We start from the raw sequence: 15,374 nt of genomic DNA, 5'->3' as shown, positions 1-15,374 counted from the left end.
GCCGAGAAGCAGAGGAAAAAAAAAAAAGAGGAGCGTCGGCCAATCAAAAGCGGCCAAACGGACGGAAGTACTGCGACAGGCAACCCCTTCAGCCAATGGGAAGCCGGTTTGGGTAGGCAGCTGTGTGGTGTTTACCAATGACAACAATAATAAAAATAGCCGTACAAAACGGAGTTCGGTTGCACTGCAGGCTGACACGCAGATGGATGGAGAGATGTGAAATGCGGTGCAGTGATTTCGAGGAGGGGAATTCGATGTTCACAAGACCAAAGGAAGACCATGTGGTCCGGTTTTCATCTAAATGGTCTGTCCACATGGCAGAGCAGGGCCTCTGAGACATTTCTCTGCTTTCCTCGATGAACCAGCTATCTTGTTTTTGCATTATTATACTGAACTAAACTTCGAAGAAAAAAAAACAACAACAACACATTAACTGTTTTTTCAGTTACTTTTTTTGAGCTGTAAACAAAAAATTGACATATTATCGCCTTAAAAAGTTGATATGGCAAACTTAGAAGCAAGCACTTCAGCAGACATGGTGTGTGTCCGTGTCTGCATGTAAGTCCAATATTTTCTTCTTTAGGCTTTAAGTCCTTAGATGCTACATGCGCCACTATCTTCACCAGCTATAGTCACTAGCTTGTCATTTGGTGCCCGGCAGTTGTGTACCGGTGCTTTTTCACTGAAACAGCTCAGTTCCACTCTGCAATACTGATGAGGACGGTAAGACCGAATCAAAACAGTACACTTGGAGGACATGAAACCAAAACAATGAGCTGAAAGACGCTAAAACACCCTGTAGACCTGAGTGGAACTGTAGTGTCAGGTAATAATTCTCTGTGGGCCTGTCACTATAAGTGACCCCCTTCACATTATATAGAGCCATTTTATTCAACATTAATATATTATAATAATAGCCTATTAAGTAAAGCAGCTTTAAAGAAATTGTATCCTAGTAGAAAAACATCCGAAATTTCTCTCATTTTGGAGAAAACTGTGCACTACCAAGTATCTTTCTTTTTCTTTTCTTTTATTGTGTTTCCCTGTTTATGATGCAGTTATTTAAGTCTAAATTTATTTATTTTTCATTTAATTCTTTACTTCAGTTTTTATGTAATTATCAATTTCCTCTTCTAATTTGTCAGCAATTCGATTTTTGAATGTTCCCTGCAGTTTTTTTATTTTGTTACTGCTGTAATTTTTATATGTCAGTTTTTTGTTTCAGTAAAGAGAAAAGCAGATGTTGATACATTACACTTTGCAGACTCCTCTGGACTCTTCAAATCCACTTTCAGAACTGCTAGGCAAGGATATAAGGTTTTCCTTTTTCCATTATGTTTGGGGCATTTTATGCCTTTATTAGACAGTGACAGACAGATGGCAGGAAATGGAGGAAGCGAGAGAGACGGGGAATGACAAGCCACAGATCCCAAGCCGACATGAACCAGGGACGTCCTGGTTCATGTTAGGTGCCTTAACCCCTCAGCCACCGGGGCTCCCCTGAGACATAAGCCCGAACATGACTCTTGACACCCGCTCTGATACACTCCAAAGCCTTTGCGGGGAAGTCATACAGACATGAGACAAAATTAAGGGACAAACCTGAATAAATGAGATGAGTGGAGAAACATAACGTATTTCGGAGTCTTCCACACAGGTCACTGAATAGTAGAATGAGTATGAAAATGAAGTCAGTCGTATGTTATGGCCTTCATTATTCACCAATCAATCACATGATCAAAGGGCCTGAGCTGATGACAGCTGAGGTATCTCCATGACAACTGAGCAAACTTCATCTGCCGATGAAGACCATGAGATGTGGATGAAAACACTGAAAAAAGCTAGTAAGTGGACCTTGACTGACGTTTTTTTTTTGTGAGTAGTTGATCCTGTTCTCTAGGTGGCACCCAAAAATAAGCAGAATAAATAGTTTGACGAATATTTTGATGTATTAAACTTAAATATAAAAATATATTTATGCGTGTATTGTTTTCTATTTTAAATGATGAATATAATGAAAAAGAATGGAACATACTCCACATGTAGCAGCTTTACATTAGCCAGTAATAAACCCGTTATAATATGTACTGCATGCATCCGGTTCCGTACGGAGATCCACCCAGCCAGGGTTTCGGTGCAGCGGGTTAGTTTACTAACTGTAGTACAGCGGCCACCACGCTGCGAGCGCAGCAGATGCGTGTGGAGGTCGCGCTCGGCAACGGGCTTCATATCACTCAGCCTGCGCTGACATCGCCGGGGCGGCGGACTCTGGTTGCCACTGAGTCCCGGCGCCGAGGGCCGCGGGACTGTTCCGATGCCGGCACGGGCGACTTGCCCTGCGACTGTATCGGCGCTCCGGGGAGCGCGCTGCAATCGGAACACCCATGCGCCGCGGCGCACGTGTTCCCTGGCAATGACGTGACCATATCTGACCGAGCTACGTTCAGGACCGGCAGGGTGTTCACGGAGGTTAAGAGTTATGGTCAGTTCCTTACGTTTTGCGTAGCTAAAACGATTAGTTGCCGTTTTTTTGCCGAGAGTTTTTGTGCGGCTGAGAAATGTTCAGTTATTGAGTGATCGAGTGTAACTTGGATGAAACAACATTAAAATGTAGCAAAATAATCCGTATCAGTATATAATATAATATAATATAATATAATATGACACTGTTCATATATAATATGTTATATAAAATACATCTAAAAATAAAATACAGTATAATATAATAATACTGAGTAAACTGCAGTTGCTGATTAAGACTGTGAGATACAGTTAAAAATTCCAAAGCAAGCTACTAAGTGGCCCAAGATTATTTTGTGGTACTAATGTTAACAAACCGTCAAGAATAAACTCACGTTTTCTTATTGCAGAATACAAAGACTTTGTATGTACACTCTATAAAACAAATCAAAGTGACACCAGGTTTGAAACATTTAGTAAGTCACATAATGAAATTTTAAATTATCATTTAATTCATACCAGATTAAAGTATGGTCATGAATGAGGATAAAGGTAAAACTGTTTACTGTAAATATCAATGGTCATATCATTTAGACATATACTACCATGTATTAAATTTGCTTCAAGGACCCATCTCGAACAGAAAAAATGTACTCAGTTCAGTTCAATTTCATTTATATAGCGCCAAATCATAACATACATTATCTCAAGGCCCCTTACAGAGTAAGACCAAGTCCTTACAATATATTACATTATATATGAAGATCTACAGTACATCCTTGAACATACCATTGTGCACTGCTGTGTTTGCATGTGTCTGCAGCAAGTCATTCATTTCCCCTGGAATAGGTCTTCACGATGCCTGTGATTCTGTGAGCCGTCAGCTAACTTGTGTTCCCAAATTTTGCCTGATGATAATAATAATAACAATAATAATAGTAGTAGTAGTAGTAGTAGTAGTAGTAGTAGTAGTAGTTGTATCAATAGTGATAGGGTTTTCTGAGTTGACCTAAACTGCAGTGAAACATCAGTCCAGTGCTGCCACCTGCTGTTTCTTTATTTTCACGCGGGCATGTCTGAGGCTTTCATCTTCCTATGATAAGAGCTTGGTTCAGTGCTTTTTACTACCAGTAAGTTTATGGTTGTAGAGGTCTTAAGGTGTCTCTCCTCTGACTGAAAAACAACAGGTACACCCATCTACAAGTTCCATATTATATGAGCTTATATAAACATAAAGGTACTGGTTTTATGCTGCCTGAAAATGAGTCATGCAAAGTAATGCTTTACTTGATTTTTAAGTCTGCAGGTATCACAGGAATGAACGGACTGAAATCCTTAATCCCAATAAGAATAAAGCCGCTAAGCACGGATCATAAAAGGGAAAGGATTAACCTTCACGATGTGGTTTTCAAAAGTAGTTTTAGGGATCATCAGTGGTGTACTGTTACAGCCAAGTTCCGAGCCATTAAGAGTATTGCATAACTTACTGGGAGTGCAGCGTAAAGGGGGACTTGTTAGAAAACGGTAAAGAATTTTTTTTATTCTATCTTAATGCAGGGTAAAGTAAATGTAAATGCAAAGGAGGGTACAGTATGGCCATCAGGCAAAAAAGTATCAAGAGAAAAACAATCACTCACCTAAATAAGCATTATTTTATGCCTCATATCACTGAATCACCGAGACCAGATTCCAGTTGAAATTATTTAAACTGCTCACCTAAACCCATCTTTTAATCTAGTTAGTTAACAGCTGGTACCAGTTAATTTCAGTCTCAGCTGCTACTCGGTTTTTCCCTACCAGGGAGAGAAGTCTGGACAGCAGCAGCTCTCCGCTAAAACCGGGCATCACCTCATGAACGTACTGAGAACGCCTCGCCCGTTCAGTGGCAGGGAAACTCTAGGGTAAATTAGGAGTTCATTTCCAGGAGACATAATGGAACGGTTTTTGTTTTCTTTTTCTTTTGTTTTGGGAGTGGAGGTATAAAGCAGCAGAAAAGCACAAGTGCCTCAAATTGTATTTAAATACTACGCTCGCGTAACGTGTCCTGTACATTTTACATTTATCGGGCAGCTATAGTTACTGGTGACTTTTCAAATTAAAAGGTTCACCCAAAATATATGATCAGCAAATGAAATATGATGCAGTGTTACAGAGTTAACAACCCAATAGTACATGATGTAGTTTAAATGAGCTATAGTATTAAGATTCCAAGAATATACTGTATCTGGTGAATTATTATATTATTGTAAATTTAACACTGTGACAGGAGACATTTACTTTTGATACTTTTGAAGTACATTTTGCTGAGGATACTTCTGTACTTTTACTTTAGTAAAAGGTTCAATTATGGATATTTACATGAAGTATTACATGGAGTATTTTTTTTTACTGTGTATTTCTACCTTTACCTAAGTAAAATATCTCAATACTTCTCCCATGCTGGACTTTCCACTGAAATACCACTGCATTAAATGCACCGCTGCTGCAGTGTGAAGTGCTGGCAGGACTGACAACGACCAAACACTACACCGACAGGCCTTGCAGAACTTAATCCCGGGCCCCTTTGTCCCCATTGCGCTGAGTCAAAGAGTGCTATGTTCGGTGCACCCAGGTCAGGCATAGGTGTGTGTGTGTCCCGGCAGTGAACTGTAGCAGGCTTGCAACAGGTAATGGAGAGACACAATATGCGTGAGGTGGAAACCGAAACCTTGGAGACAGACAGGTGGACAGAGGGATTGTGACACCTTAGAGTCACATGTTGACGAGCTCAAAGTAATTCTCCTGGAGGTGTTTGAGTAACGACAGTGCAGTTATGCATTAGTAATGCACAGCTGACGCATCTCCAAATACTCGCCTTATGCAGATGCTTAATGGGTGTGCAGGCCCTCTCCTTGAAAAAAGAGACTGTGAAGTGCAGAGTAAAAATGGATTGTGCAAAGAAATCTATGAGGCAACTGACGGTGTAACTACATTATGAAATCCATTATTTTCTGAAAACATATTATATCTAAATCATGTATTTGTAAATTCTAGGCAATTAAAATGCGGAATTTTCTCTAGGAAATAGTTTGTTTCTTTTATTTTCTCCTTTGTCTTGTTGTTGAAACTTTGTTCTAGTGGACAACATTTTTTAAACTTGAGGATTATTCTGCTGTGAAACTTACATTTCAGCCACTGTAAATAGGGTGTGCCTACTTTAGTAACAGGAAACAAGTTGTTACACATACCTGATTTAAAGATTATACAGGAGCACATATTACGACTAAATCTATACAAACAGCTTCCACAATTTTGATTCCACCATGTGTTTGTGTAATTATGATTTATAGATGGGGAAAATCTTTCTCTTCACACAAACCCAAGCTTGTAAAATGAGAGGACTCCTTGCTCCAGTAGCTAAGGGACCCAGTTTGACTGGTTTCTGCTGAATGGGTTGAGCGACACGCACTCAGATTTCACAACAGGAAAAACACCACGGAGACTGATCGGGAACAATGGCCTTAGAAGGAAATAAGTAAAAAAGAAAGGGAGTAAATACATGATAATCAGAGTCATCGGGATGTAAATGGAGTGAGGATGTGCAAATGGGAGATTGTGGCCCCCGATTTTGAGGTTAGAATGAAAAATCAGTAAAAACATCCAGCATTCACATGAGTTGACAAAATAAACAAAGTTTATCTTATTAAACAAAGAAATGCCGAGCAGTCTGAGGAGGGGCGGGACCAGAGGGATGCACAGGGATGGCACGGGCCACCCTTGGTGCCCCCCCCCCCGCCAGAATCAAAAGGTGATAGGATCAGTATCCGAACCTCTGTATGAGTTGACTTAACATTTCTTGTGGAAAGTCAATGGAAATGACTACAAAACAGATGCAAAGCCACTAAAAAGACACAGAAAGCCTGTACAATGAGATGCAAAACTTTAAAGGGGATCAAAATGATTACAAACGTTGCGGTCATGTTGTTCGACATCTCTCTCTGTCTTGGTGTCTTGCTCTCCTGTGGTGGTGGTGGGGGCCCGTCCATAGATATAAGCTATTTCGAGTTACAAATAGCAATTATTAATTTCATATTAGAACTTAAGTTATTTGGCATTCATTGACTACATGCATAATGAATAAACAATGTGACTATTAATAAAACTATTAGATGTCTTTATTAAATAAAATGCGCCCCCCCCCCAATATTAAAGTATCTTAACCGTCTCCTGAGTATGAGGTGTTAAGCATGCAGATGCCTTTTCAAGTTAAAGTTCCATGTTTGTCCTCTCATAGTAAAGTCTTATGTTTTTTCGGGTGGTGAAGCGAACATACAAACATTCAACAGCGAGATCGAGTAGACTCTGAAAAAGAACAGAGGAAAACCCTTCACTTCACGTGTCTTAACTATGTAATGTTTTAAATGTGATGATCAGCACCTGTAGCTGTACCTTTGGTTTCATCTTCCAGGCGTAGTCACCCAAAAAAAAAAGGGCGTTGTGTTGCAAAAGAACGAGCCGTGAATCTCATTTGGGGAGTGCATCCGCCATTGACACCTCCAGGTTTCCCAGATACCAGAAGATCCAGAACACCAGGCTGACGAAGATAATGAGGGGCCCCGAGAAGACAAAGAAATCCCAGAAGCTCAAGGGAGCGAAGACCCCCACGAAGAAGAGGATGAGGCCTGCTACATCCATGAAGACCGCAATGAAGAAGAACAGCAGGCAGCGGCCTAGATAGGCGGTGTAATCCATGATAGAAGTAGCTGACCGCAGTTTAATTTAGGCAACTATTCACTCCTTTACCAGTTTGTCTGTATGATGTGAAAAATGTTAGAAGTGAAATAAATTCAGAAGAAATGCTTCTTCCCTTCTCAGTGCCCCCTGTGGGTCTGTGAGTCTCTCACCAGTCTGGTGGAGACTGGTGAGAAGGAAGTGTTTAAACACTCAGGTCACATTCCTCTCTGTATCTACATCTCATTTTTTTTTTTTCAGGACACTGAGTGACGGAGAAGAAATACGGCATGTTTCCTTAATGGTGACAAGAGATTTCGCAGCCCTTTCGCTGGATGTGGCTTAATTGTCATAAACAAATTACACTGCAGCATCCACAGATACAGGCCTTATCTCAGGCCCACAGATGGATTTGGATTTGTTGGCCTGGCATTTTGGACCTATACATTTTTTTGTTGTTGCATGATTTGGAATAAAACAGCATGAGAACACCCAGGGTGCTGTCGACAAACTTATAACTAACATTAAAAACGTGAAGATGAGAGAAAAATCTGCCTCCTGTGAGGCGTTCTGTAGTTACTAAACAACTAGGAGTGACCCCCAGACAAGGAAGTAGAGACCAAGAAAAAAAAAACGACTTCCTTGCGCAACTCAAAGTGTGGGCGTGACTGTGTCGTTAACTGGCATCAAACAGTATCAGTCGCCTGCAAGCAGAAACACCCTCAACGATGACAACGTCCAATTAACATGTAAACTTTATTCCCCAGAAAAATAATTTACATCTCACAAAAATCAACACATAAAAATAGAAATTTGCTATGTACAAGTTAAAGACAATTTCTTCCTCTGTGCACAGCCCTTCGGTTTACTGTGGATGCAGGGCTTTTTCCCTGATTGAGAAACTGTCTACCCTATTTAAAAATAAAAAAAGTGACTTTAGTTCACAAGATCAAGGTTTTCAGTCTGCTGGAGTTTTTGGAAAAGCAGCACGAGGAGGGAGTCGGCCCTTCAACACCAGGAAAGCTGGATGTCACCTGTAAAGAAGAAGGGAATGAGGGTTTATATTTGCACAGGTTGAAACCAAATAAATGACACAAAAAAAACAATGGAAATTAATGTGAAGGGAGGGGAAACACACGATTTAAAACAGAGGTCGAAGTCCTCCTTAAATATGCTCTGTAAGACTGGAAGGGAGATGTAGTTCCATTGAGGCTCCTTGTATCTGATTGAAAATTGGCCTCTGCTTGAGACGTGTTTTGGTGGATGAAAATAAGACAACTGCCTGGTAGAGAGAATCTGTTAATTATTTTGCAAAAATATATGATAGAAAATACTCTGGAAGATTCCCCCTCTTTGAATTTTTCGCTGAAATTGATAACATCCCATCCAAGTAAATGGGGAGTGGCCTCAGACTTTTGGGCCCCACTGCACATTTTAAGACACTGACTATCCTGAGATCAAGGAGCCACCGGGGTGCAAGAATTTGAATGGGTGGCAAATGTAACAGTGTTTTTTTGGAGGACATTTTCGGGTCTTTCATATTGTACTCGCTTATACAATGTTGCAGGATGAGAAGTAAGGATAGACCAAAGAATAATAAAGGCCTTTCTTTTGTCCGCAGAATAAGTCAGTTTCCTAATCATACAAATACATGTAGTCACTTTGTTATCGGTGTTCTCTCCAACTCTAGCTCTTATTAATGAATATCCCAGAGGAATATTTGTTTAGGGTAAAACCAACAACAAGAAATACCGTTGCGTCATCTGTGAGGCGACAACTAATGGTTATTTTCTCAGTTAATGAATTAATCTGCCCGTTATTTTCTCAATTACTCTAGTAATCTTCGGGCGACAAAATGTCACAATACAAGGGAACATGCCCATCACAATTTCCTGAAGCCCGAGGTAATGTCTTCAAAATGTCTTGTTTTGTATGAAAAACATTACATGAAGAAAAGATATTCCATTTACTATCAGATAAGATGAGGAAAAGCAGCCAATCCTCAAAATTTTGAAGCTGGAACAAAGAAATGTTTGGTTTGAAAAATTACTTAAACAACTAGTCGATTATCCAAAGAGTTGATTAATTCCCTTCACCTGACTAATCAATCAATCAATTATTTCAGCTCAGCAAACATCATAAATGAATGTATGCATGTAATGTTCTTTCAGTATCCTACCAAACAGTTCTCTGTTTTAAATATGATTTTTCAAACATACCTGTGCTGTGGCATGAAAACCACATTTCTGCAATTTCCACAATAAAAAGCCATTATTTACTGTATATACTGTAATCTTTTGAACGATCAAAATGATGATACAAATAAATGAATTATTGTGAAGTGTATGAAATTTGGGCCCTATTTTAATTTCCCAAGTGCAAAGCTTACGTTTTGGGCGCAGGACTGTGAGGGTGTCTCCAAGCGCAACAGTTATTGCGGTTCATGTAGGTGCAGCAGTGCAAAGTGCAAAACGGCTGGCTGACGGGTAATATACAGTTAGGCCCATAAGTATTTGGACAGTGACACAATGTTTATGACTTTGCCTCTGTACACCACCGCAGTGGATTTGAAATGGAGCCATCAAGATCTGATTCTAGTGTAGACTTTCAGCTTTAATTTAAGGGTTTAACAAAAATATTAATTAAATGTATTAAAGCCATGTTTATACATAGTCCCTCATTTTCAGAGGCTCAAAAGTAATTAGACAAACCGACATAGTTGTAAATATAAGGATTATTTTTAATACTTGATTAAAATCCTTTACAGTCAATAACTGCCTGAAGTCTGGGACCCATGGACATCCCCAAATACTGAGTTTCCTCCCTTGAGATGCCTTGCCAGGCCTTTACTGCAGCTGCCTCCAGTTGTGGTATGATGTGGTATGCTTTGGATCATGAGCCATTCCTTTCCTTCTCCATACTCTTCTCTGGTACAAGTTAATCTTGGTTTCATCCGTCCAAAGAATCTTGTTCCAGAACTGGGCAGGTTCTGGAACAAGTCCAATCTGGTCATTCTGTTCTTGAGTGTTAGCAGTGGTTTGGACCTTGTGGTGAACCCTTTGTATTTACATTCATGAAGGCATCTTTTGATTGTAGACTTTGACAATGATACACCTACCTCCTCCAGAGTGTTCTTGACCTGGCTGAATGTTGTGAAGGGATTTTCCTTCAAAAAGGAAAGCATTCTGTGATCATCTACTTTAGTTTTCTTCCATGGTCTTCCTGGCCTTTGGGTGTTGCTGAGCTCAGCAGAACATTCCTTCTTTTTTTAAGAATGTATCACATTGTTGATTTGGCAACTCCTAAAGTTTCTGCAATCTGTCTGATAGGTTTTTTTTTTTCCGCCCAGATGACGGCCTCCTTCACTTGCACTCGCGACCTCTTTAGAACACATATTGAAAGTTCCCATGAACAGCTACCACATGCAAATTCAACACTTGGAATCAACTCCAGACCTTTTATCTGCTTTATCCTGAAATAACAAGGGAGCAGGTCACACCTTACCGTGAAACTGATTGTCAGTCAATTGTCCAATTACTTTTGAGCCTCTGAAAATGAGGGACTATGTATAGAAATGACTGTAATTCATTTGCTTAATATTTTTGTTAAACCCTTGAATTAAAGCTGAAAGTCTTGACTTCATTCACATCTTGGTGGCTTTGTGTCAAATCCACTGTGGTGGTATACAAAATTCCGAAAATCGTATCACTGTCCAAATATTTATGGACCTAACTGTAGCTTGGAGGGTGTAGTGATTAATAAACACACTTTCAACAAGTCACATCACTGGTCTCATCGCTCTGAAACAGAAGAGCCAAGCACAGTGACGCATGACAACAACAGCTCAACAAATGAGAACAGGCTTCTTCAGGAAATCATATTGTTGTCTGGATGGTGCACAGTGGCACGTTGTGAACACACAGCAGCCCAAGTCTGTGACCACAGGCAGGTGGTGTGGGTTTTTATTTACTTTGTTAATTGATTTACTTTTTGGAGAAGCGTGTTTAGCCATTAGCGCCTGGGAGAGAGAATATTATTGTTCACAGAGCACAGAAGGCAATCGTAGTCTAAGCGATCCGACTTTGTATGTTATCTTGCTTTGGGGTGGCTGATAACAAACAGGCCTACCCGAAAGAACAAACAGCCTTTTAAATATAGCAAAGGATAAAAGTGAAAACTATATGTGGGGACTGCATCAGCTGACATATAAAACACTTGAATTATTTCTTGATTATCATTTGAGGTACTTATTTCTGAGAGTTAGATGAGAAGACTGATATCAGTCTCATATCTGTGTTATAGGTACGCAGCTGCAGTCAGGATGTGGTTAACCTAGCTTAGCAAAACGACTGACAGCAGGGGGGGGGGGGCAGCTAGCCGAGCTATCCAAAGCTCAAAAATACACCTAGCAACACCTCTAAACCCCACTAATGAACACACTGTGTCTTTCCTTTTCAAACTGTACTCACACATAAATGTAAAATCAACAATTTGTGGTTTTAGGAGAAGTTGCGCGATGAGCAACAGTTTATCCATCCAACCAGCACATCTGTGCAGTGTCTGTGGTTAATATGGTCAGTGATAGAGTGAGAGAAATAATTCAACCTTTAACCTAAAATCACAAATTGTCATTAGATGTGTTGATACGCACATTGTTGAAGCTTGCTTGCTCTTTCCCTCTGCTTTCATTCGTAAAGAAAAGGGAGTAAGCGTATGTCCCAAATTGGCCGCCTTCAGATTTGAGCTAAAAACTGCACTGAAACTCTAATCAGTTCATTAGCACCAGCTTACAGCTTTAAATTGACTGACTACATTAACGCATGTGCAGATAAGGAAAACATCACTTAAACCTGAAGCTGATCTCATGTTACCAAACCGTTAATGGCACTACTTAAAGCATGTTAGAAAATTCTTGTTTGCTATAACACCTGAGCATTTTTACTGTTCCAATACTTCTCTCATGCAAGATACTGATAAATGTGACTGATAAACATGTATGACTCATTCTGGATTAAGGCAGGTGGCTGTTACAATGGCAATGTTGTCCTTAGGTGGAGGCCCTTGTCCACTGATAACACCCATAACATTATGTGCCGTTAGTCACGGCCGTAGCCAGGATTTTTCCAAACTAAATACTCACTCTAAGCAGGTTTTGAGTATGCGATGTGGTCACACTCGAAAAAGTGACAAAAATTGATGGAAAAAAAAAAAAAAAAAATCAACATGCATTCAAAAATACACTTGATTTTTTGATAGGGCTGTAAATTTTCCATCACGACGCAGCCGAGCCACTTGCCACTGATACAGATTAAAATAAACTGCAGACTGTGGTTCGCCAGCTCCAGGAGAATCTTGGCAAAGAAAAAATAAGTTTTAAAAGTTTGGAAAGAAAATGTGTTTGTTGTCATCTAAATAGTGCTTGTATTGTATCCTTTTCTTTTAGTAGAAAACGGTAAAGTACTGTATGTTCATTTCATGGATACTCACTGCAATATAAGCACTGTCTACTATAAAGATTAGTATATAAAACATACTGCATCCAGTTAGCATGTATAGAATGTTTGGTGCGGAAATGATTAGTTGATTAATCAGTTGGTCGAGTGACAAAAAATAACTGGCAACTATTTTAATTATTCGCTTAAGTAAATTTTCAAGCAAAATGCCAAAAAAAAAAAAAAAATCCCACGATACAGCTTCTAAACTGTTAGGAATTACTCCTTGTCTTCGATTAATCAATTAATGAAGAAATAATTACTAGATTAATCAATAATGAAAATTATTGTTAGTTGCAGCACTAAATGGGACACAGCAATATATTATTTAAACTTTTTCTCATATTATTCATTCATTTTACTGTTCAGTTATGTAGATTCTTTGTTCCTTCATGATGGTCTAAATGATGGTTCAAAGCTTTTTTTTCCATCCTGCCTGGTATTATTCTGGTTAAATCCTGGATAAATACAGATACTATTTATCATATATATATATATATATATATATATATATATATATATATATATATATATATATATATATATATATATATATATATATATGGCCTCAGTTTTGTCAATAGTAGTTACAGGCCTGCTGTCAGTGCATCTTTCATTTAACATAGTAAAGTTACAGTAAAGAACTGGCCTCATTTTTCAGTATCCAGTGTTTGTTCTGTCAACCACACCCTTTCACACAATATCTTAAGATCATTAGCCAAGCTAGATAATATGGGAAGCAGGCTAGGGCCCGTTACAGTCAACTATGTGGAACTAGTGGATGGAAGGAGTGTGCATGGAGCTGACTTATATATGGTCCCTGCATTTGGTAGCGGAGTGATCGGCCTGGCCGTACCTATACCTACCTACCGCAATCCATTCCACTAAATCAATAAGCACTGCTCAGTTCCATTAAAATGCAATTGCACCTTTTGGCCCAAAGGGTGTCTGGGTTGCCACCCGATTACAAGCAAACTGACGGCTGAAATAATGCAGACCTGTGAAGGTGAGCAGAAACGGTCAGGCTCATTAATGAAAAGCTGCCACGGGCCAATGAAAATCTTTTCACTGCAGCCAGGGGAGGAAAAATAATGAATTATTATTACAGATATTCATGAGCAGAGAGAACTGGCAGGGTCCTGGGGGGGGGGGGGGGGTTGGCGTTTGAGTGAGGGTGCCCATTCCTCAAGCCTGGCTTCACCGTGGGTGTCATCTTATCTCTGACAATAATGTGAGAAATTTCATAATTATGACTGGGGTGAGCGCGGGAGGGGGGGGGGGCTGCCATGCCAACGTGCCATACAATAAGGATGCCAGGAGTAATGATGAAAGAGTTACAGCTGTGGCAGTGAGCGGCTAATGACAAGCAAAACAACATCAGACTGACAGAAAGGGTGGAGGCAGGGCAATGCGCTGAATATTCATGGCTTTCAATTATGATTCTTTGTTGGTTCTTCAGGCCCAGACTTTCAGAGGCCCAGGCATCTTTCAAGGGGCTTGCTTGAATTTTTAGAGGATGTAACAGATTGTAGTGTCAAGAGATTAAGTGGGTTTGGGGGAAATGGGTTTCCAGAGTCTCAACATTAGTGAGCACGTTACAATTACAGACTCTACACAGGGAGGATGTGGAGGTGGCCCCGGGTTAGGTGAGGAGGGGGTGGGTGTTGTTTCTTTTAGGGTAAAATACGCACCATCTCCCGTCAGAGAAGCCTCTCGGCTTTGTCCCCTGCCGCCTGCAGAGCCACGTCTGAGCTCCTCAATACCCCCAACTCCACGTTCCTACCAGCTGGAGACGCGCACTCAGTCCCTTCATCAAACCCCCTGTTGTCGTGACCCGACACGGCGCCGCCGCTGCCGCCTTCCCAGGTAATCCGAGACGGCGCGGCCGCACGCACGCTCCCGTTCATCTCCCTCCCGTTCCCCGTGTCCTTCTTCTGCTTCCTCCCCTCTCCGGCTTCCAGGGGCTTCACGCCGCTTTTTGACAGCCGCTCAGACAGCTTCCTGGCCCAGTGCGTAAAGCTGATGTCCAGGGGGCCTGGCCGGTCCTCCCCGTACAGCCGGACGTTGCCCGTGTACCACAGAACCCACCATATCAAGCTGAGGAAAATAACGATCGAGCCCGTGTAGATGAGGAAATCCCCATAGAAGCGGCCGCCCAGGTTCAGGTTGCCGAAAATCCCGACCAGAAGCACGACCAGGCCAGCTGCGTCAAACACAACGGCGAGGAAGAATAACGGCGCGCAGTTCCCCACGCAGCCGTGGGCCATACCGGAGGAGAGACGAGCGCCCGAGTAACGGCACTCAACGGTTGGACCTGTTTTTCAGGACGCACATTTCCCCACCTGGCACCTGCGAGGCGTTCACCTGTGCACAATCCCCGCCCCATTCCACGTCACTGCACCGAGTGGGCTCCCAGGGGCCTCAGATCAGCAATGCTGCCTTCAAATGCGCAGCGTAAATTAAAACACGTGGAGGCTCTCTGACGTTCTGAACTTAAAGACTGTCATCAGACAAGAAAAGCAGAAAATCCTAAACAATATATTAGGAGGCCACTTTGTCCAAATCGCAACTTTTCTTTGTAACCCGGGACTACTTTCCCCCGGAAAAACGCCGTGAAAACTGTCCACAGCCAGATCCCTGCGCGCTTTCCCCCGCGTTGAAATAGTACCACCAACATTTCGGTCACAGCAACAGGGGCGGCTACAGATGTCT

The 15,374-nt window shown here is 41.1% G+C and overlaps 1 protein-coding gene across 2 annotated transcripts; it reads right to left on the bottom strand.

The window, feature by feature from the left end:
• Window positions 1-8,093: 8,093 nt before the first annotated feature.
• LOC120793952 (transmembrane protein 238-like) lies at window positions 8,094-15,025 on the bottom strand. Of its 2 annotated transcripts, none has more exons than XM_040134417.1 (2): window positions 14,354-15,025; window positions 8,094-8,204 (listed from the first exon to the last, which is right to left on the bottom strand). In XM_040134417.1, exon 1 carries the CDS (start codon window positions 14,927-14,929, stop codon window positions 14,363-14,365), a length of 567 nt encoding a protein of 188 aa, XP_039990351.1. In that variant the 5' UTR covers window positions 14,930-15,025; the 3' UTR covers window positions 8,094-8,204; window positions 14,354-14,362. The 2 variants fall into 2 exon arrangements, with proteins under 2 accessions (XP_039990351.1, XP_039990352.1); XM_040134418.1 differs by lacking the exon at window positions 8,094-8,204 and adding an exon at window positions 13,246-13,730.
• Window positions 15,026-15,374: the final 349 nt, after the last annotated feature.

This window comes from Xiphias gladius, chromosome 9 (assembly GCF_016859285.1).
Source record: "Xiphias gladius isolate SHS-SW01 ecotype Sanya breed wild chromosome 9, ASM1685928v1, whole genome shotgun sequence".
Classification (NCBI taxonomy): domain Eukaryota; kingdom Metazoa; phylum Chordata; class Actinopteri; order Istiophoriformes; family Xiphiidae; genus Xiphias; species Xiphias gladius.
Note: the sequence above shows the minus strand (reverse complement) of the source record. Positions and strands in the feature narration are given on the sequence as shown.

Bases quoted from the DNA above. Each gene is read 5' to 3' on its own strand.
- LOC120793952 (XM_040134417.1), bottom strand. From the start codon at position 14,929: ATGGCCCACGGCTGCGTGGGGAACTGCGCGCCGTTATTCTTCCTCGCC.